Source organism: Rhinolophus hipposideros (genome assembly GCF_964194185.1).
Source record: "Rhinolophus hipposideros genome assembly, chromosome: 23".
NCBI lineage: Eukaryota > Metazoa > Chordata > Mammalia > Chiroptera > Rhinolophidae > Rhinolophus > Rhinolophus hipposideros.
Window position 1 is genome coordinate 17,238,584 of NC_138069.1, and position 22,638 is coordinate 17,261,221.

Consider the following 22,638-nt stretch of genomic DNA (forward strand, 5'->3'; position numbering starts at 1 on the left):
CACTAAGGCTATGGATTTGGGAATAGGAGACGTGAAATGCCCTTCTCATCACATGATTTTAAGGAGTCTGTGACACCACTGTGACTTATACAGGTGATGTTTAACCTTGGTCACTTGGTCCAGGTGACGTCTGCCAGATTTCTCCAGTGAAAAGTTACTGTTGTCCCCTCTTCCAGGCTCTATTCTTTGGAAGCGCACACTCATGTGGAGGAAGAAACTGGAGGGTGCTAGGGCAGTGACATGAAGGGAATGGATAAAAACAACGCTCCCGACGAAATACACTTCTCTAAGCACTGCGGAGCAGGAGCTGAGGACCCAGGGAAAGCTGTGTGCCTTTCATGTTCCCTCCTGTTTCTTTTTGTAATCACCTTTAAGGTGCATGAATGCCATACCATCTCGGATTTTGCCCTAACTCAGAGATGTGCAACTTGGCAGGTTTTCTGGAGAGGAATTTCCTGTGTCCCCCAGTGATGACTACAACAGGCTACCTGTGTGCACCCCCCCCCCCCTTTGTCTCCATCACACACACTCCTGTTTTGACCACTGGCTTCCTTGGGCAGGGTGGGCAGAAACACCCTAGTATGTAGTGGTCCAGGTGAGGCTTGTGGCTGGGTATGGAGAGCAGGGCATATCACAAGGGAAGGTGGCAAGGTCATAAAATGAAGTGCCAAGCATTCTGTTAGAAAGTCAGAAACTCCCTGTTCAGGTTCCTGTGCATTGTTGAGTGAAAAATGCATTTTGTGCTGTATGATCCCTTGTGTGTGGTTTTAAAGATGGAAGGACAACCCCTAGCACATCCGAGGAGTAGACGCTCACTATTTGTGAAAAGAATGCATGGTGTGTACCAAAATGTCAAACTGAATCTGGGAATATGGTTTTATTTTTTCTGCTGTGTCCCTTTTTGCAGTAGTCATGTTATTTTCTTTATAAAAGAATAATTCTTTTTAAAAGATTTTTTAAAAAGGAAGTACGTCCTTGATTCTTTTTCCTGAAGCTGATCAGTGATAATTCTTCTTATGCTGGCCTGGTCTAAGTGGTGAATGTTCCATACTGACCCTTAATCAATGTTTCTGGTAACCATACATGTTCTAGAAGGGCCAGGAGAACCAAACAGCACAAGTTCCTAAACTGATTTCCTTTTTTTTTCTCCTTGGAGATGTTCTGTCATAGGCAAGTGGTGATGGGAGCTGAGGGCTAGGAATTTGCCAGATTGGCCCTGAAGACCTTCACAGTCCATGAGTGATGCCACAGGGTTGCAGCCAGGGCTTCCAGCTCCTCCCACATGCCAACCATCCCCACAGATGGCTCGCTGGACACCCTGCTGACACCCTCTTTCCCAGTGTCCATGGGTGGGAGCATGGGTTAAGGAAGCAGGGGCTCTGGAGTCAGGCCTGCATGAACTTAGAGATATTATTTCACCTTCTAGGACCTCGGTTTCTTCATCTGTAAAATGGGGGTAATAAAAATACTAACACAGAGTGAGGATTAAAGGAACTAATGGGGGAAAAGCACTTGGTTGGCATTGGTAAATACTCAAGTGTCAACCATACGAGATGGAAGCTTATTAGTCACATGATGATTCCGTAGTGGAAATGTTACGTCCTCTCACGTGGCTAGCTTTAGGACAGAAATAAAGTCTGAGGCCTCTCGTCCATTCCCCTTTGACTCTCCTCTCAGAGTATCATTAATTAATTAATACATTTAACAAATATTTATTGACTGCCACACATATGCCAGGTGCTGTGCTGGAAGCTTCCGAACAGGTGTGGAGTATATAGAAATGCTCAGGGCTGTGGGTGTGGCGTGGGGAAGGAGTGCCCCGTCACTAGCAAGGTACCTTGTTGGTTTACCCCAGGGGACAGTTTCCATGTGCTTTGTGACAAAGGCCAGGCAGCACTGAAGTCATAAACAGGAGGCTGGTTTCATGGCATCAGAGCTCATTCTCTAGTGAGGGACAGGCTGTGAACAAGTAAACAGGTGATCACATCACGACTGTAGGGGTGACAGGAAGGAAGGAGGCAGGTAAGGTCACAGAGAGAGAGAAAATCCAGGCGAGATTGAGTGGGGGGATTCCTGATGGCATCATTATGGTTGATATCACTTTTGGGGAATTTTTTCATAGGAGACACAACAAATTGGCTCATCAATGCTTGGAAACTAGTTTCCTAGAAAGACAGAAAACCTGGCTCCTATTATTGGCTTTGTAGCTAACCCGTTGTGTGACTGCCATTCTTGGGGCCTCACACCCACATCCATACAATGGGAGTGGGTGGATTGGACCAGTGATTCTTAACACTTTGTGAGGGTCACATACTCCTCTGAGAATCTGGAAAGTCTCTCTCAGACAAAAAGCACCAACACACAGAAATGTATCTATAATGTCAAAGGGCTCCCTTTAAAACCCCACAAATCCTGGGCTATGAACCACTGGCCTCCATGACCTCAGATGTCCTTTTTGGGATTATGACTCTGGTGTCTGTGTCTGAGTGACATGACTGTAGGGTGAACGTCCTTAGGAAGCCCTCTAGGTGGGGTTGGGGACATCATGTTTTGGGTTCAACTACTCTAGGAGGCCAATCAGACTTGACACAGGAGCAGCGAGCCAGGTAGGTAATATAAAAAAGAGAAGCAGACTGGGCTAAGGGACAGCAAGGTACAAACATGATGATCAATGCCAGCTGGCACTCGGCCTGGGGGACTTGGTCAGTGGAAGGGGAGGGTATGCCATGGGAAGTGAGGAGACTCTGCTCAGTGTGGAAAGTGGGGCTAGGCAGACCAACTCGTCTTATTTTTCAAGAGAAGTTTCATATCTGGGTTTAGAAACTTCTTTTCAAATGACAGCCAACAGTTTCTGAAAACACCGTGGGCCAACACTTTGTGACTTGCCTACGTGGTCCAGGCTGCTAGGCTGAAGATGGAGAAACTGGTGCTGAGAGGAGAGAAGACTTCTAGTCTCTGCTCTCCCATGTGAGTCAGGTTTTCACCGCGAAGCTACTAGTAACGCTTATCAATGCTATGCACAGCCACTACCTCGCACTCCAGCTGTTACCAGGTCTCACTAGTGAAGGCAGCAGAGCAGGCTCATTGCTCTTCTCACCACATTGCCTTAAGAGGAGTAGCAGTCACTTCGCAGAGGGCCCCATGGCCCTGGCTGTGCCCACTCTGAGACCTGGCCCCGCCGATGGACACTGCTTCTCTAATCCAATTAGATCCTGGCATCTCAGAGCTTTGGTGATCCAGGGCTGGCTGGAGCACGGCCTGGAAACTGGTCAAGCAGTAGCTGGGGGGGTGTGGGATCACAGCTTGGGGGCTCCCAGGTTCCTACCGCTGCCGCTGTCCATTTCCACCCTGGATGCTTTGGCTTCTGGGTCCCTGCCCCCCATCTACTCCAAGGCTGGCATAAAGATGAATGTGACTTTGCCCTGTAAGCAGAGGGGTGGCCTACACCTTTTACCCTTTGTAAATCTCTCTCCCACCCACCCATGAAGACCACATGTCTGATTACCTGGAGCAACTTCTGGCGCCCTCTCTCCCCTGTGAGATTCTTGCCCCTGGCCAACATAGCCCATACATTCCATAGGTCTGGGGAAGTCATTCCTCTTTTGATTGCAGAGGAAATCAGGAAAGCTGGTCAAGAGCAATGTAGTATGGTAATGGAAGGTCCTTCCTGAGATCAGTTTGAAGATGGGGCCTCTCATTTTATGTGGGGTATTGTGGTGTGGTGGTTAGACCCAAGTTCAAGTCCCATCTCAATTAGTCTATGTAATCTTGGTTAAATATCACTTACTCTATTGATTTATACAGAAGCACAAGTAGGAAGGAAACTTCTTCCTAGGGACACAGGAAAACATCCCAAGGGAGGTGATATTTGGATTGGGTCTGAAAGTTAGAATGGACCTTAGCATGCGGTGCACACAGGCTTTGGAGGAAGATCCACCACCTATCAGCTGTGTGACTTGAGGCAAGTGACTTAACCTCTCTGAGCCTGTTTCCTCATCTGTAAAATGAGACTGATTATATCAACCTCATTTGATTGTTTTCAAGATTGTAAATGATAATACAGCATCTTTACTTAGAAGCAATAGTTTCTGTCATGATTTCATAAGGCCACTTGACCTTTGTTACCCTGGGAAGGCTTACTAGAAGATTGCAGGTATTCCAACTATTGATTTCAATTAGAGGATCACCTCAAGCCCCATTTTCTTGCTTTGTGGATGATGGATACTTTGTTTAGGGTCCAAAGCCACTCCCTCCCTCACCATGCCCAATGGGAAGGCAGCCAGTCAGAAGTTTACCTGAGTCTCTCCAGGTACAGAAAAGAAAGAGGCCAGACCTAGTTAGGAGAAGATGGGAAAGGAAGGGAACAGGGAGGGTTCCAAATCTTGCAACAGTTAAATGTTAATATAGGTGTCGGCATAGGAAGTGTCTTCTAATGGCAGAAGGAAGCCAGGGAGTTTTTCAATCATCTCCTGCTTAACAGATACAGATGTATTCATAATTATCCCTTGCCTGGGGCCTCGAGGCCCAGGTGGGCTCCAGAAGGCCTGTGTTCCTGCCAGACAAGAGTCCTTAAAGAACATCATGTAGACAATTGGAATGCCATTTATCGTGCAAAACACAATAAAACCCTGAGCTCTCTTCCTGTCTCAGAGACCCATAAATTATGAAAATTATACCTGCCCTAGGCCATGGACATATTGTTTTATTAAAGTTCCGATGAATAAACTTAAGGCTCTTAAAAATGTCCTCTCGGCTTTCATCTGGCACACACCTCCAGCATAGAGCTGTCTGCCTGGGTTCATTTGATTAGTTCACAAATGTTCTTTGGAAAGTTGAGCTCATTTCAAGTTGCTGGTTCAGCAGGCGGGAAGGGCTGGCTGGGGAGCTAGCTGCAGGAGTGGCATGGGGCCTCCTGGCCAGATGACAGAGTTGCCAAGGGGTTCTCGTTTGCGGTTGGAGCTGGGGAACCCTATTTTTTGTGGGATGAGCACCTGGCTTGTGGTGCCCTCATAAGGGCTGTGTGGTTATAAGGTGTGGAGAAGGTTGAAGTTCTGCTTCCCTGCCTCACCCCCTTAATTTTAAATGCAATGACTGGAGAGTGTTTTTAGTTCATCTTGTGCTTCTTCCCTAAATTGAGATGCTAAACCTTCAACTATCTGTTTTTCTGGTCGACCCCTCAATCATTTATTTGGCATGCGACTTCTTTGACCCTCAATTTCTGAATCTCTGAGCGGGAACTAACAATGGTATCTGCCATGTATAGAACCTGGCAAAAAGAAACCATTCAACAAAGGCTAACCCTTATTATTACTCAAAAGCTATTTCATAACTGGGAACTGAGAGGGACAGGGGGGCCAGTCAGGGATAGACAGAGAGGCAGATGTGGAACTTTTTGCTGGATACCAACTTAAAACAAACAAACAAAAAAAAACAAGCACATGCTCCTTCAGCTCCCCTTTCCCCAGGAGCATTTGGGTGGGTGGGACTCTTTAAGTTCCCAACACCCTGTATAGGATTTTGTTACTTTTAATCCCCACTCAAAAGAAGCAAAGTAAAACCAGGGGCACCTACTCCTCAGGAAACCCAAGGCTGAATCAAAGCCTGGTATACAGTCCACGTTTCCCCCACGATGGGAAAGTAGAACATGCCTATGAATCCTTCCGTTAGTTAAAATGGCATCAAGTGAAGAAGCAATTACCATTAATTTATACAGGAAACTTTTTGGGTGTTCTCAGATGCAAAAACTAACCAAATATGCTTAATTACATCCAGTTTTACGCCAAGTGTCACACTCCTACGAGCTCTTAGGCTTTTCTGTTACTTTCGGACGCATCTTACTAAGGGATGCAGGAGACCGAAATGACGCAGATGCTCTCAGTTCCAAGCTATGGCGGCTGAGATGCTGAGTGTAGTTTTCAGGGAAGGAGCTTGGCGGTACCACTCTCGCTGCTTGCGGTGCACGCAGTCTGTATCTGCTCACTGCAAAACAAATGCTGAACGCTATTTACGCAAAAGCGAAAATCCTGTTCAGATTTCTTTCAGTTAGCCAAAACAGGAACTGTTTACAAAGTGGCGTGAAGTGACTTTCAAAAGGCAGAGGATCCCTGTAATTGGGACTGAGGCAATTAAAAAAAAAAGCACCCAGTTACCTCCACACTGGTGGAAGACAGCTAAGCACTAATTACCCTTTGTCCCTCCAGTGGGAATGGCACAAGGCCACAAGGATGGGTGACAGGGAGGGGCGGAGCCTATCTTTATTCTTAAAGTCGTATAGCAGACAAGACCAAGCTGAGCAAAAATATCCTTTGTGCGTTCTTGAGCAGTGACCAAGGGGATCCCTGGAATGGGCTTGGATATCTCAAAGAGGAGCCCAAGGATTTCCCAAAGAATTGAAAGACACCATCATTGGTGACTCCAGAGAAACCAGTAAATGGACCCAGGGCTCCTGATCTCATCTCTCCTTCCACCCCCCCTGACCCTCATCTTTTGTTAGTTGTCTGGCCCCACTGATGGGTAACAGAAAAAAAAAAAATTTCCCCCTTTCTTCCGCCTCCCCCTCCCACTCCGTTTCAAGCCTCCCCCTCCCACTCCGTTTCAAGCCGTTGTTTCTCAGTCTAGTTGTGTAGGACACAGCTCCCTGGCCCACGCTGGTATTATGAGCCTTGCTCTCCTTCTGGCTGAGGCAGTTGGTCGCCAGTCGTTGGTGGGCCACTCACAGCAGCTCTCGCCAGCTGTCGGCCACTCACACTGGCCACTCATGGCAGCATACAGTAGCCCAGGGCAGCACACAGCAGCTCACGCTGGTTGCCGGCCACTCTGCTGGCTGCTGGCCACTCATGGCAGCACATGGTAGCCCAGCTCCAGGGAGAGCCGTTGTTCACAATCTTAGCTGTAGAGGGCGCAGCTCACTGGCCCATGTGGGAATCAAACCAGCCACCTCTGGGTTAGGAGCACCGCACTGCGACCACCTGAGCCACCTTGACAGCCCAGAAAATCTTTAATTATTGCTCAATTCCTTTTCTTTCAGAAAACAAGAGGCATGTGTTCACATGTTCAAAATACAAGTCTAACTCATTGTGATTGGCATATGAATTAAAAGTAATGAAAAAGTTCCCCAGCTACATAAACTGAGAAGTGGCCAGAGTCTCTACCAAGTTTGTGTATTTGGTCGGGGGGTATTGGGAAGCAGATGGAAGGTGCATTAAAAGGGCAAAGGCAAGTCATTCAATGGATGGAAGTCTTTACAGGTCAAAGGAACTGGTTTTGTGTAATATCCACCAATCTATTGAAAATAAAACCACCAAAGGCTTTTCTGTTTGCCTTTTTGAAGCATGTATGTGCATGAAAATCTGTTTTGGGGACACCAGGGCATAAAAGCTGCAGAATTTTTGTAAACTGCAGGTCAGGTGACAATTCCCCACCTCTACCACTTCCCAGTTTGAGTTTTGTTGTCCATCTGTTACCAATACACGTAAGAGAGGGCTTGCCAGAGGGTTTAGCAGCACCTGGCAGGATTCAGCTTTATAAGAAAGTGAAGCTTTCCTCCAGTTATCATAGAAGCAGGACAAGGGACTGCCCCAGTCCAGGGGCCCTGCCCCTTTGTCCTGCCAGAGCTTGGCTACACATTTCCATTTGGTGAGTGACAAACGTGGGGCCTTGCTGGGTGAGGATATCGGGAGCGTTAAGACACAAACACGAGACACAGCAGTCTTGGGTATATTTAACAATATATATTTATATATATATTTCTAGATCAGTACATTCAGTTTTAACTTGTTTTTTTCTTCACAAACAGAAGAACTCTTACAATAGTAGACTTTCTAAAATAAATACTATTAAAATAGAGCTTCAAAATAAATATTCTATACAAAGGGAACCTTCTGTGGTAACTTTTGTTGTGGGGGTGTGAAGGGACTACAGTGAAGAGGGAAAATGAAGTAAGAATGTGGTGGAATGGGAACCTTGAACAGCTTTTCTAACACAAAACCAAACTGTGGGGCAGCGAGAAGAGAAAGCAAGATAAGACACCACATGGAGTTACCCACAGCAAAAAAAATGGCAGCGCAAGAATCGTCATCAACTGTCACAGTAAGCAGAGGGCATGAAAATGCTTTCAGAAGGCATGAACCAGAAGGCCGGTGAAGCTTGCGGGATGATGCCCTAGTGAACGGAATTGTACGGTGCAAGTTGTGCTGCCCACACCCCGTCCGACATCTCCTGGGGCAGCATGGGAGAACACGAAGCTTTGAGGTGACGGAATCTGGGTGCTGGTCCCAACCAACACTTTACTTTCTATGTTGTGCAACCTTGGACAAGTCATTATCTAACTGGGTCTTACTCGATGTACACTGGGGACCCACGGAGACTCCAGCGATGCTGAAAGAACCAGACCAGATGTGTCACATGAAGGTCTTCCATTTCTGTCAGCTATGAAGGGGCCCACATCAACAGCAGGGACTGGTCTCCACCTCCTTCTAGCCAGGGGTGGTGATACCTTATTATGCCCCATCATTTATCTGGGAGGGCTTTGCTCTCCTAGACCCAGTTCCCAGGGTGCTTGCTGGAGTATTGGGCCTTCAAAAACCCACCCCCAAGAGGGGAGCACAACCAGGGTCCCCTAGGACAAGTGTCCTGGACCCAGGCTTGTGGGCCCCACCCCCAATTCCTGGTAGAACCACCACCTACTCCAGGTTGACCAGAAGTGGAAACTAGCTGGCACTTTTCAAAAAAAGGTCAAGATGAGGTCTCATCCAGCCAAGCAAGCCGCTGGTGACAGAAAACATAATCATCCAGAAGCAGCCATAGAAATGTGTTGTCTTTCTGAGAGCTTGGTCCCTCGGTGGCCCTTGGCTGGCCCACGGGGTCCACGGGCAAGCCAGTTTTCTTTTGTTTTGCCAAGAAGCAGAGAAAAACATGCTGAGGGACTGCTATGCAAAGCAGCTGGGAGAAACCAAGCTGTTCCACTCCTTCCCTTCACCACCGAGCACAAGGGACGCGAGTTCTGCCGACATCCATCTAGCAGGTTAAATGCAAACTAAAAAGAACAAGCCAAAACGGGGAAGGGAAAAAAAAAAGAAAACAGAAAACTAAAACCCAGAGACGTCCGTGTTTACAACTATGTACACAAAAAGTCAGGGTTCAGGAGGCTGTTTGCCAGAAACGGTCTGTAGAGAGGGGGTTGGTGGGGTAGGTGTGTGTGTGTGTATGTATACACAGCTTATGTATATCAGTTCTCCACAGAATGGGCGTGTAGAACACCATCACCAAAGTGCAACTTGCCACTGGGTCAAGTTTCCCATGGAGACATCTGAGGGAGAGACTCTTGGAAAAGCTCCGAGGCCTCGCCAAGAGCGGCCACGTGCCCTCTTGTTTGGGGGTTAACCTCGGCACACCTATTCTGAGGAAGACATCGCCAGGTCCCTTCAGTACACATCTGATACATTCAATTAGTATAAGTGGTTGGCTGAATGTGTTTTTTCCTACCATTCTCTCCGTTTGTGCAAGAACATCCATCACGACTGTGGCAAGGATAGCTACATGAATCAGCCTTAGAAAATGCAGATGCAATATTTCATATTTGCCTTTTACAAGCTAGCAAGTGTTATATAAATAAAGCCTAACATAATAAGACCCTCCCCTCCTTTCCTCCAATCAATAAATACCTATGGTTACAATTAACTTATTCTAAATCATAAGATGTTACTACTAGTCTTCCAGAAGGGGGGAAAAGAAAAGTCCTTGAGAAGAACTGGATTGGATGCATGTCAAATAACAGCGACCTGCCTCCTCGCCTCCTTTCTGGAGACAGTTCTGTTCCTACAGAACACACTGGAAACGCTACAAACGCTCTACCTAATGCACTTCCAGTTTCACCTGGGGAGGCTTTTCTGACCCAAGCCACTTCCTCTCCTTGGGGGGTTGGGGAGACGACACAAAATACCACATGAAGCGAAAGCCCCGCAGAATAGCTGGGGAGAAGGACCAGACACACTACAACGTTTGCATGCAACAAGTACCGACCCACTGGACGTGCTGCACTTTCTGAGTCCTTTAGCACCTTGAGAGAAAGAGTTGCTACGTCTTTGGGGCTGTCGGGACGGGGTGGTGCGGCCACGCACAGAAGTGGGGCTCAACCCCAAGAAGTCCCTGGGGAACGTTTTCCCTACCCACGCTCTTCCGACTTCCCCGTCAGGGCTTTCTAGCACTAAAATAGACTCTTTTTTCATCATCTGTCTATTTACATTAAAGATACAGACACATCACTGTACATAAAAGGCTATGACAGCAAGCAGCAGAATCAGAAGAGAAGAAACCCACACCCAGCTCGGCTCCACTGTCACTCTGCCAACGGGAGGTGCTGCCTCTCTTCTTTGCTGTTAAAATCCTCTTCTTGGTGGGGAGGGGGGTTGTGTTCCTTGAGGTTGCTCTCCCCCCAGATTTTGAAATCAGCCCTTCCTGGGGGGTGGCCCAAAAGGAAGCAAGTGTTTTATTATTGTTTTCTAAAACACCGTTAGCATCTGGTTTAATTATTCTATAAAAACGTAACGACTGGATCCAGAGACCACAGCCTCAGACTCATTGGCAAAATGATATTTGGTCTCGCATTTGCCGCCCTGGGCTTCTTGACCCAGAAAGTTTCTGAAAAGGATCTGGGTAGAGAGAACTTGGGACACGTAGCAGGCAGGTGAGCCTGTGACTCAATAAGAACTGGAGCCCGGCGCTGGAAGTGGAACACCCCAAGAGTTAGTGATAAGCCAGAAGGGAGAGATGCTCTGTGTAGTGGCTCCTAAATCCATCTGTGGCTCCGGAGACAGAGCGAGGAACGTGGCCTGGGCTAGTGCCCGGCCGTCCTGTTCTCAGGGGCTCCCGAGTATGTACAACAGGGACTGCCAGGGTCTACTACACCTTCCCCGAGATACCCCACTGTGGGGGAAGAAGGGCAGGAGAAGAAGGTATAGACGTCAAGACTCCAAGGGTCTTCTTCGAAGGTCCCCTGGCCATTCAGTTAATGGTTCCTCCCAGGCAGCCAAAGAGAATGGAAAAGGGGGGGGAGGGAGAGAGGCGGGAGAACTGGGAAGGCATTCAAGCAGCTGCAACTTCCGGATATGTGGCCACATCTGTGTTCCGTCTTCTGAAAAAAATCCCCCCACACCACACCACGCCCCTGCCACTGTCTGTCTGACACAAAGTTCCAGGACCCTGAAAAAAACCCAAAGTGCTCCTTCATCCTTTTGGGGAAGAGGGTGGGTGAGGGGGGGTCTCTGTGTCTTTAGAAGCTGGGGCTGGGGTGGGCAGACAGACAAGGTCAGGCGCAGGACACGAAAGCCTCTGGCCTCGCTGCGGTCTTCTCGGGCTTCGGAAGGGATCCAAGTTTCCAGGGGGAGCGCGGGGGCTTCGACCCAAAGTGTCAGAAAGGCTTCTCGGGTCTGCAGGCCTTGGCGTCGCCGGCGGTGGCCTTGCAGATGACGCTGTTCGTGTGCTTGCAGCGGCACCCAGGGCGGCGCAGGCGGTCGTAGCCGCGCTGGGCCAGCTTCACGCAGCCGGTGGCAGGCAGGTAGCACAGCAGGCAGGGCAGCACCAGGGAGAGGGCGCCCATGAAGGACCAGCGGGCGCAGCAGTTTGAGCGGGAGCAGGAGCAGGGGTGGTCAGCACACGAGCCCTCATCGTCCTCGTTGGTGCAGTGGTAGAAGACACCCTGCACCAGGCACATGCAGGTGCCGTAGTTGACCAGGGTCTGCGCCGAGCACAGGCACTCCTGGTTGCAGACCCAGCAGGAGGGCAACGTCCGGGGGGACGCGCAGTCCTTGCACTTACACTTCCCACAGGCCTCGCACAGCAAGAAGTGCTTGTCCAGCTCGGGGGGGACTCCTGGGCCCTTGAGGTCCAGCGGCTTGCAGTGGACAGCCTTGGGCTGGATACGCACAGCCCTCGGGGAGGCCTGGTCCGCCACAGGCGGTGGGGCCATGTGGTCTAAGAGCCGCTGGTCAGAGGACGTGCTGCTGCTGCTGCTCACAGAGCTGGGGCGCCCACTGAAGGAGATCCAGTGGTGGGTGACATCCTGGTCACAGCGGGCAGGCATCGGGGCCAGCTCCGGGGCCCCAGCCCGGGTCCGCTTAGGGCCGGTGGGGGGAGCCAGGCCAGGGTTGTCTATGTAATCGTTCTCCACATGGCTAGTCTTCATCTGGTCGATGGGAAGGATGGTAAGTGGGTGTTGGAGCCGGCTGTGGGGCATTCGGCTGTCAAGAAGGGGCTGGACCATGAGTGAGCTGGGAGTCAAGGGGACGCTCTGTGGGATCGGGGGCTCCATGGGGCTGGAGGTCCTGGACTGCGCTGAGAAACAGGCTTCTAGGGGCCCTGGGGGTGGGGAAAAGGAAGAAAGAATGGATTCCAGGCATCAGTGTTTGGCCTGTTAAGACCCCCCACCCCCATCAGGTCCTTGGGAGCCCAAATGAACCGGGAACTGGTTTCCCTTGGTGGACTCTCCAGCACTGAGGCTTCGATGTTTAATTAACGACCGTAATAATAGTTAAGTGGAAGAAATAACACTTATTTAGCACTTAGTATATGCCAGCCGCTCTCCTAAGCACCATAAATATTAAGTCACTGACTCTTCACAATAACCCTAAAACTACCTTCTATTCTCATCCCTTTTCTAGTTATACAAAAACGAACGTTCAAAGTAACTTGTCCAAGGTCACGCAAAACTATCAGTAGCAGAAGCAGGACTCAAACCTGGGCTATCCAAGTTCATTTTTATAATCCCCATGGAACATGCGCCTTTAGAGAGAGAGCCCCATGGTGATCAACACAGGCAGGCTCTGGAATCAGATCCAAGTTTCAACTCTCCCCTCTGCCTCTCCGTGTTGCTGTGAATGAGGTTTATTAACCTTTATGCGTTAGTTCTGTCAACTGTAAAATGGGTTCTTGTGACGAGTCAAAGAGAAAATGCACATCCAGTACCTAGCACTTTGCTTGGCAGACACAGCAAGTGCTCAGTCATTAATCACCATCCCAGAGAGCAACAGTTTCGATTTCCTGAGCACTAATAAGCACTACACGCCAAGCATTGTGCTGAGTGCTGAGGATGTGGTGACTCGGGGAGGCAGCCCTTGTGTGCTCCCATGGCGTTTATCAACTGGATAAACAAAAGGCTTTATTTCAGATAGTCACAAGAGAAGGGCTGTATCTGATGCCTTCACGTCCAGGATATTAACTTATTACCAGCACTTCTAAGAGCCGCAACCTCCAGTGGCTAATAACCCCTGGGTAGGTGTGCTTCTGACAACTTGGATGGGAAATCCTCTTGAGGGGCACTCACATCGCCCATTTCCAAGTGCTGAGCTGAACATTCAGCCTAAATGCTATTTACTAGAATAGCTAAGCCAACCCTGGATCAGTTTCTAATTTCACCGAGAGAGTGCAATTTTAAGTTGGAATCAGGCCAGAGATTCAACTGCAGTGCCTGACACGGAACCCCAGGAAGTCACTTAAATCAAAGAGCGGAAACGGCTTGGTTCAGATTTAGAAAGTGCACATTGTTTTCTATTAGAAGTGCCATTTCCTTGCCTGCTGACCTTTACATTCGGAATTCGGCTGGAGATCAATTTAAAGAAATAGCAGCAGAAGGCCAAGACCTCTGCCCAAGGGGACACGATTTGGAATCCAAGAGAAAGATTAGACTCTGGGAAGATTCTACCAGGGGGTGGGGGTGGGGGACGGAACAGGGTGTATCATAGAAGGAGAAGATAACCGTCTGGAGAAAAAAGGCTGTTGTATTAATGTGTTATGGGGTGGGGGTTTTGGTAAATGCTTTTTCAAGATGCTAATGATGTTCTAATTAGGAGAGCTGAGACCCTGGGCCTTGGCCATTTGATTTATCTTCTCTCAAAGGTGGTGCCTTAGAAGGGGGTGTAGATTCATTTCCTCTTCCAGTTAACTCCATACCGATCCATACTTGGGACACAGTGGGCCCATCCCAATATTCCAATCACAGGAGAATGACACCTCACCCAGGTGACTCATCCATACTTATCAATGTCTATAGTAAAGAGTGAAGAGGGAAAAAAATGAAAGGTATTCAAAGCAACTCAGGATCATATTTCCCTTACTTGAAACAACAGTTTGATCAGAGATGGTGACATTGTTAGATGCTTTCCAGCCTGTCCAAAATGAAGAGCTCCTCTGGATACAAAGTTCATGACGGGGATAAAAGGGAATTTATTCACAGGATTCTCATCTGTGTATCACCTACACTGTCAAATGCAAAAAGCATTAAGTCTTTTCTACAAGGTTCAGTGCTCAGTCAACTGATATTTCCCATGTGCATAGGGCATGAACTCCTGATTTTTTTCTCATCGCCCTACCTACTTAAAAGATGCTAGTCTTTCTGGGCATGGTTTTTCCCATCTTGGAGAAAGTCTGCCCAGGGGCAGCGCCTGCCACCCGCTTCTACATTCCCTTCAGATGAAAAGAGCATCATCTTCAAATAGGAGGCTTCCTTCCCAGGGGTGGGTCTGTCACCAAGAAGTAGTCATTCACTGTCACTCGCCAAGGCAGCCTCCTGTGGTCAGGGCTGGATGGAGGAATGTCAAATAAACACATACGAGGGGGAGTTTTTCCAAGGATCAGGTTGGCTATAGGGGAGGAACTTCAGAGAGTGCTACCTCAGCCCACTTACACTCTGTAGGGCTTCCAAAGCCTTGCTTCTAGAATAAATGGGTTTGGAGCCAACAGAAGAGGGTTAAGAGCCCCCAGGTCCTTTACCCGGAGGAAAAGGGTGACGAGGCATAAGAATGGGAAATGCTGACAGAGGTACAGGATAAGACTCTCTGGCGCCAGCCAAGAGGTGCCTTAGCCAGAATCTCCACCCTGGACAAAAACACAATTCCCTTATTCTAGAAACTCAGGTGACGAATATGCAGGGTATTGCCAACAAAATGTCAGTAGCAGTTTAAAGGCTGCATTGCCCCATGTTGTTGGACTCTTGTCTCTTAGGACCAAGATTGGGACTTGCCCCAGCCCGATGATCCATTCTCCTTTCCCCAATTCTGTTCCCGGAGTTCTGTTAAAATAGCCACGTTTTCTATGGATGAAGCAAAAAGGCATGAGCAATGCTCAGGGATTTTAATAGGTCCTGGAATCAGAAGGCAGATACATGGGAAAAGTCCCACCAGGACACCGTGGTGGGAGCAGCAGCTATAGGCAATGGGGAAATTGGTATTAGAAAGTCTCCATCACCCTCCAGAGGCAGCTGTCAACATCTGGGTCTGCAGTTGGGGCCAGACACGGGAATGAGAGCTTGCTCCATGACTCAGCTCTCAGGACAGGCTGCATCCAGCATGGCTCCAGCAGGCACATTCTAAAATGCATCTTCCCTGAAATCCAAAACACTAATTCAAAAAGACATATGAGCCCCATGTTCATTGCAGCATTGTTTACAACAGTCAAGATATGGAGGCAACCTAAGCGTCCATCGATAGACAAATGGATAAAGTGGCACATCTGTGCCATGATTACTCAGCCATAAAAAAGAATGAAATCTTACCATGTGCGACAACATGGATGGACCTAGTGGGTATTGTGCTAAGTGAAGTAAGTCAGACAAAGACAAGTACCATATGATTTCACTTCTATGTGGAATCTAAAAAAAAAACCAAAAATGAATAGGCAAAACAGAAACAAACTTGTAGATTCAGAGAACAAATTGATGGTTGCCAGATGGAAGGGGGTTGGGGGATAGGGGAAAAAGGTGAAAGGGATTAAGAAGTACAAATTGGCAGTTACGAAATAGTCACAGGGATGTAAAGTACAGCATAGGGAATGTAGTCAATAATATTGTAATAACTGTGTGGTGTCAGATGGCTACTAGACTTACCAGGGTGCTTACTTTATAAGGTACATACATGTCTAATCACCATGTTGTACACCTGAATCCAATATAATGTATGTCAACTATAATTGGAAAATGAAATTAAAATAAAAATGAAAACAAAAACAAAACAAAAAAAATCTTGAATTGAAAAAATAAAATACACCTTCCCTATCATAACCCGGATCAGGATTCCTCCTGGCCAACCAGCTCAGCTGGCTCAGAGCTGTACTGCTCAAATCTTCTCAGACCTCATGGCCTCACCTCCCCATTAGCAGAGACCCTCCACAGGAGGGCTGAATTCATTTGGCTGACAAAGAAAAACAACTTCCGAGCAGCCAGTGTGATTACCCCTCAGCACAGCTAAATGATGTCTCAAAAGAAAAAAAAAAAAAAAAAAAAAAATTCCAATCCTCAATTGGCTTCGAAGATCAATCTCTAATCTCTGCTCCCTGGGACACACCCACTCTCCAGTCTAAGCAACGGCTGCTGAACTTAAGTGCAGTTTAATATGTACTCTGCTTCCCCTGCAAGGAAGGAAGAGATTTATAATATAAATAGGAGAGAGCAGGCTTTGCCTCATTTAGGCTGTTTGGAAGACTGATGGCCAATTTGGAAGACTGTGGACAGAGAAACAAAGCCAGCACTCCACTTAGCCAGAGAAGCACCTCTGTGGAGTTTTAGGTGGCGGTCTTATGGATTAGTATGAGGAAAGAAAACTTTCACTCCACTCCATCCTTCTAATAATAATAAATAATAATTATAGAAGCAGCTAATATTTATGAAACATTTCTTGGTGTTAGGCTCTGTGCTAAGCCCTCTGTGATTTTCTCATGTAATCTTACCATCTCTTTGGAGGATAGCACCCATTTTGCAGAGGAAAAAAAAAAGGAAGAACAAAGGGTCACAGAGCTGGCAAGCAATCAGGGATGCGTCCAAACCCAGTAGCAGGAGCTCCAGAGTTTGCAGTCTCAGCCCTGCAGCCCTGACTTACAACAACTTCTGGTTATTCGTGGAAAGGCATCAAAGTGTCAGTCACTTTCATAGCCATGAACGACACCAGTCTCCCTAGTTTGCCACCAGCCCTCAGGCACCGCATCAGGCTATTTTCAGGCTCTTAACCAAACCAGCAGGGAAATGAAGCCAGGCAGGGCTGACAGGAGACTGGCCCCAGGTTAGGGGAATTTTCAGTGTGGAGAGCAGAGATGGGGGTTTGAAATCTGTTGTTAAAGGAAGGCTTGGAGCTCAAGTTATCTTCATTTCCAATTTCCTTTTCTTTGCTGTCCCTTCTATCACCTCACCGCCTATCCGCGCGCCCCCGCCCCTCCTCCCAAGTTACTAAATGTTTTCATTTTCAGTTTTCTTAAAGTTTCAATGGGTCCCACTTGTCGGACCTCACCACAAAGCAGTTCCTAAGAGGAAAGCCCTGGAGTAGGAGGGAATCCCCTCTCTCCTCCCACCTATAAAGCTGAACTTAAGGGTCCCTAGGGCTTCTTCATGGATGGGGCTTTCTGGTCTGTGGGGAAAGGGGAAGAGAAGGAGGAGCCAGTGTTGGAGGAAGCCAGAAGGGAGTCCTAGAATACTGAATCAGCAAGACATTGGCAAGCCCAGCGCACACAGACCTGTACTTGCAGCGTGGCCCCCTGTGAGCCTGAAACTGCATTTGTACCTGTTGGGTGGGGATGAGCATTGGACTGCTCCATACAGGCTGGCTGAAAAGAAGCAAGGGGCATGTTAAATGTCCAGGCCACCCACCCACCCCTTCCTTTCCCCTTGACTTACCCTGAGGAGAGGAGTTGGGAAATACTAGGAAAACCTGACAGTTGTGCTTTGAAAACTGCAGGTCAGCTCATGACAAACTGGCAAGAGGCTAAGAATGAATGGGCAGTTTCTGCACTGCCCCATTCAGTCTCAGCAGGTTCTTTCAGTGATGGTTGTTTAACCCTTTCACAGCTCAGCAAGAAGCGTCTCTAGGCTGCCAGAGATTGCCCACCACTAGCATCCACCTATCCCACCCCTTGGTTCTTTGTGACAAACCCCAGATTAGTCAATTAAGCTCCAACCAAATAATGACTGATTGCTTCAAAAAGTCTTTAAAGAGGAGGGGGCAGGAAGCCAAGGACTTGCCTTCCCTACACCCTAGTGAGGAAGATAATCTCTGCATCTCTGCTGAGAATGGCCCCAGTAGGAGAAGAAAGCATTCAGGCAGCTGGATTTGTCTGAGATTCTGTACTCCTCCCTACCACTCCCACTCCAGCGCCAGCACTAGGGAGCTCACCTCTCCCCATAATCTGTTCGAGATCACAAAAGAAAACAGCTGCTTTTCATCACTCTGTCCCATCACCAGTTATCACTTCCCCATCTTCTTCTCTTCCTCTTCCACAACCAATCAGCTGTGCTCCAAGCCCCAGGGCTCAGAGGATGTAGGAGAGGTTTGTAGTACTTTGGCTCTGGGTATTCTCACTGGCTTCAAATTTCGGCTTCAGGGTATTACCCCCATAATTGTCTGCTCAGATCCCCTTAAAGAGGGATTAGAAGTCAAGAGTGAGAGAAGAATGGGGCTAGAAGAAGCCTGTTCACACTGGAACAATTGGCCCACATCAAAGTTGGGGGGGACCAGAAACCTGGACCCCACGGGAGAGCCCCCGCTCCCTGACACCAAGATCCTTGTTTTTATCTCACCACCCTCCACGAACAGATGAACTTATAATAGATTTTAGCTTACTCCTGGGATGGGGCCGGAAATGACTCCCCCTTCCGCCCACCAGAAAAAGAAAGATTAGCCGAGGAAGGAGACAAGGGAAACCACTCTTCTTCTGCAAATGGCCACCTGCCCCAGAAGGGCCCCTTCCCTCCCCCACTAGATCCAACACATCTGTGCGTCCTCCCCAGTGCCCTTGCTTCCTCCACTGACTGTCCTTGGAAAGAACAATCGTGACCACAGCTGAACGGTGGAGCTGTTTAAGCCCAGACACATCCCCAGCCTGTCAGCTGTCCGGATCTGCAGGGTGGCCCCAGACCCCAAAAATATGCCACCTCTTACCTCATGCAGTACTCCCACACCTCCTGTGTAGAAAGGAGTAACCAGATAGCCAGGGCCTCAGACTACATACCCACGCGGAACAAGGAGCACAGCCCCAGACCCTAGGGTTCTCCCTATTCTGCAAAAGGGGAGACTAGGGCCTGACCTTAGCAGGTTTCCTAATCACCCTCGGCTCTGACCCCGCTCCTCGCTTGGTCTGGAAGGAGTAAAACAGTTTTCAGGACGTTGCTCTTCATCACATTCTTTCTCTGGCTCTTTGGAAAGAGCAAACATATATTCCAATGAGTCACTTCTATCAGGAAGATCCAGGTTGGCCATGAGATAGAACCTTCCCTCTTGCCATTCTCCTTCCTTAAAAACACGGTCATGTCTACATTTCAAATCCAAATTTTCAACTAGATCCAGAGGTTTGTGCAAGAATCCTTCCCCAAGGTTTCTTCTCAAGGAACTTCCCCCTCAGGAGCGACCAGATGACAAGAACTTTGGGTTTGTATACAAATTAAAATGCCACAACTCTCTAAGAACGCTGAACTTCTCTGAAGAAAAGGAGGTGGCTCCTTTCTACACCTCCTTGGTATCAACACCTGGGCCCTACCCCACGAGATGGCCTGAGGAAAGAAAAATGCTTGTTGGGGCCAGAAAATGTCACATCAAGGGACTTTTAGCAACAAGAACTGGAAGAGAAGTCCCCACAAGTGATTCTGAAGTATTAAACCCCAGAGCAGCACCCCTGAGGGCCAGTTCTGGAGGGTTAATGGGTGTCCCCCCTCTCTTAATTTTGTAAGCCACTGACTTTCAAATTTTGCACTGAAAGTCTCCCTTCATTTGTTATTAAAATCAGCCAAACCTCTGGGCAGTGGCGATGTTAGGTTTACCAGAGTGGGAAGTAAAGAATTTGAACTGAGCAGAACTGGACAGATGGCAGAATTCCAAAGAGCCTCATCTCTTCACCTATTCTAGATGGCTGAAAACAAAACTGACATCTGCAAGCTCCAAATAATCACCAAGCCCCCAGCCTCTGCCCAGCATTAGCCAGGAATCTTTCTGTGTCCCGTCTCCTCCCACCAAGCCCAACCAGAGCTTTAAGGAGACATTGCCATTTCAGAGGGTAATCTGGAAAAGGTCGTGGGAATAAGGAGAGCATTTATACTCCACAAAAAGGGAAATGAGTCCTGAGTTCAGAATCTAAAAAGGAAGATAACCAAGAGATGTCTTGAATGTCTTCCTCACCCTAGCTGACCAACATTTGTCCATCAAGATATCAGAAATCTGCCACCAAAATGCTCCCTACCTGGTACTGGCCACGTAGCTCAGTTGGTCAGTGTGTGCACTGCTCACAGTAAGATTGGCCTGGTACCTCTTGGCAAATAACACCCTTCCATGCGCTGGGAAAGAGGAAATTAATTTCACACTGGACGTGTCTACAACTTCTTTACCACTCGTCTGCTAAGAGAAAGTGGGTGGTGGGCGCAACTGCAGCCCTCCCTTTCCTATTCCATCCCACACTCACACACGAAGGGGCGAAAAGCTGAAAATTTCAGGTGTTTATGCTCCATTTGTGTGATGACCCAGAGATCTCTAAACACTGTGATATCACCAGTGCAATATGGGTAGGGCCTCAGGCCAGAGCGAGCTTATTAAGTGATTGATAAGGCTACATTTCCTAAATGCTCTGGGCCTTCTCCTTCTAGCTTTGTATCTCGGACCCTCATCAGAAAGATTGGGGAGCCTTGGTCAGCTAACCAGACAGACATGTACTTATTCCTGCCCCTCCCCATACTGGAGAGAATCATACCACAGATTTGCAGGCATGAAAGAGGTTGTCCCCATTGGATCTGGCCACCCCACTGAACCCACACCTTTCCATTCAACACAAACCATACTGAGGACTCCCAAAGCCTGCATGGGCCAGAAGGCAGGCTCCTGCCCTCACCCAGGCCTGGCAATATGGATGCCCATCCAGCAGCTGGTGAAAGAGGCAGCCAGCAGCTCTTCCCTCTCCCCACCATCCAGCCCCTCCAATCCAGTACGCTTCTCCCGTCCATCGCTCAGCCCACCAAGCCACGCAACCATTTTCTGCCTCTCTTCCCTCCTCTGCTCAAACCCCCAGCCCCCAATCAAATAGAACTGAGAAACCGCCTTCTTGCACAACAGCAGCTACTGTCTAAATGCTTTTTGATCGTCTGCATAGAGGGGGAACTGGGCACAGCCCTGGCCCCAGTGATGGAGCCAAGCTCCAGCCTTGGCTGGCCAAATCCGCCCTCGCCCCTCCTTTCATGGCCCCCGTGGCCTTGGCGATTCGGATTTTTCAGAACGTACCGTCTCTATCCTTCTCTTTTCTCGGGTGCTGTCAAGCCTGGTACCACCAAGAAGGAAGGAGGGAAAGCGGCAGCCTTATCTCTCCTACGCACGCAACCTCTTCCTCCACCTCCCACAAGCCCGGCGTTATGTAAACGCACCTTCAGCCCCCACCACAGCCCCAGCGCGGCCCCGGGGCCTCAAAGCCTGGCACAGCTCTGTGCCTGGGGATAGGGAGGCACGAGGAGGCCGAGAAGCCTCAGGCCCTGCAGAGGCCGTGGAAGGTAAAGGCAGCTGCAAGGCAGTTGCACAGCATAAAATGCGGCAGCAGAGCAAAGGTCAGACGGCCAGGAACCGCCTCGCCAGAGAGCAGAAATGCCCAGTCCCCGGCCAGCCCGGCGCTGACCATCGAGGGGGTAGGCAGAAGGGGAGAAAAGCCAGTTCGTCACGGCTCCGGAGGGGGAAGAAAAACCCACGTCGAGCATAGGCCGCTGCGGCGGGCTAGGAAGATCTATGGCAGAGCTGGCACTGTGGGCACCGAGCCCGGGGTGGGCGAGCCGCCCAGGGCGAGGGCACCCGCCGGACCCCAGAGTTGGCTCCTGACGGAGCCCAGAGCCCGAGGCGGGTGGTGGCAGGAGAAGGAAAGAAGCCAGGACAGAGGCAAACTCCCGGGGCACGCACCGGGCTTTCCGAGTCGCAGACAGCGGGGAAGCCGGGCTTGGCAATGCCCAGGGGTCGGAAACGCCGCTGGCAGGCTCTGAGCGCCCCCGGCGCCGTGCCGACCCAGCCCAGGGCGTCCCGGAGCTGCGGCGCACCGCAGCGGCTCCAGGAGGCGCAGGCAGAGGGAAGGGACACTGAGGAGCGCCTAGAAATAGCGCACCGTTGGCCCCAGCCCGAAGGGGAGTCGCGTCGCGGCTCGGAGGGGGACAGTTTCGGACCCTGAGACCGGCCAGGGACTTACTTTGAGGAGCCTCAGAGTCACGAGCATTGCTCCACGTCTGTGCAAATCCCCGAACCCAAGTGGGTCAGGCGCCGCTGTCCTCGCAGACGCCGGCGGGAGGAACCCACACAGCTTCCTGCGCTCCGCAGCGCCAGCTCCGCGCTGTCAGCTTCGCTCGCTGCCTCCGCGGCGATGTTGCAACCACTGCCTGGGAAAATGGCTTTTTTATGAATGGGAGGGAAGGGAGCTCTAGTGCGCACGCGCGCCGCTCGCGATTCTATGAATGGGTGGGCACAAGAGACCCTGCGCGCGCATGCGCCGCACTCCGATGGTGTTTTTTTTTTTTTTTTTTTTTTTATGAATGGGGGGCCGGAAAAGAACTTAACCCGTGATTGTTGGGGCTGGCTCTCGCTTCTCCAGGGGCCGTCGTTGTTTTACAAAGAGGGGTGGAGGTTGTTGTTGCTTTCTTTTCTTTTTTTTTTTTTTTAA

At 49.3% G+C, this 22,638-nt stretch overlaps 1 protein-coding gene across 3 annotated transcripts in view; it reads right to left on the reverse strand.

The window, feature by feature from the left end:
- SPRY4 (sprouty RTK signaling antagonist 4) overlaps positions 1–22,348 on the reverse strand; it is a 67,448-nt gene extending 45,100 nt beyond the window's left edge. Inside the window, exons 1-2 of one of the 3 annotated variants that reach the window (XM_081035079.1) lie at positions 22,171–22,348; positions 7,713–12,354 (exon numbers count right to left, since the gene is read on the reverse strand). In XM_081035079.1, the coding sequence (XP_080891205.1) occupies positions 11,408–12,307 (900 nt within the window). In that variant the 5' untranslated portion in view covers positions 12,308–12,354; positions 22,171–22,348 and the 3' untranslated portion in view covers positions 7,713–11,407. Of the gene's footprint in view, positions 1–7,712; positions 12,355–20,202; positions 20,252–22,170 lie in introns of those variants that run through there. The other 2 variants (XM_081035080.1, XR_013992352.1) reach the window with 2 other exon arrangements.
- Positions 22,349–22,638: the final 290 nt, after the last annotated feature.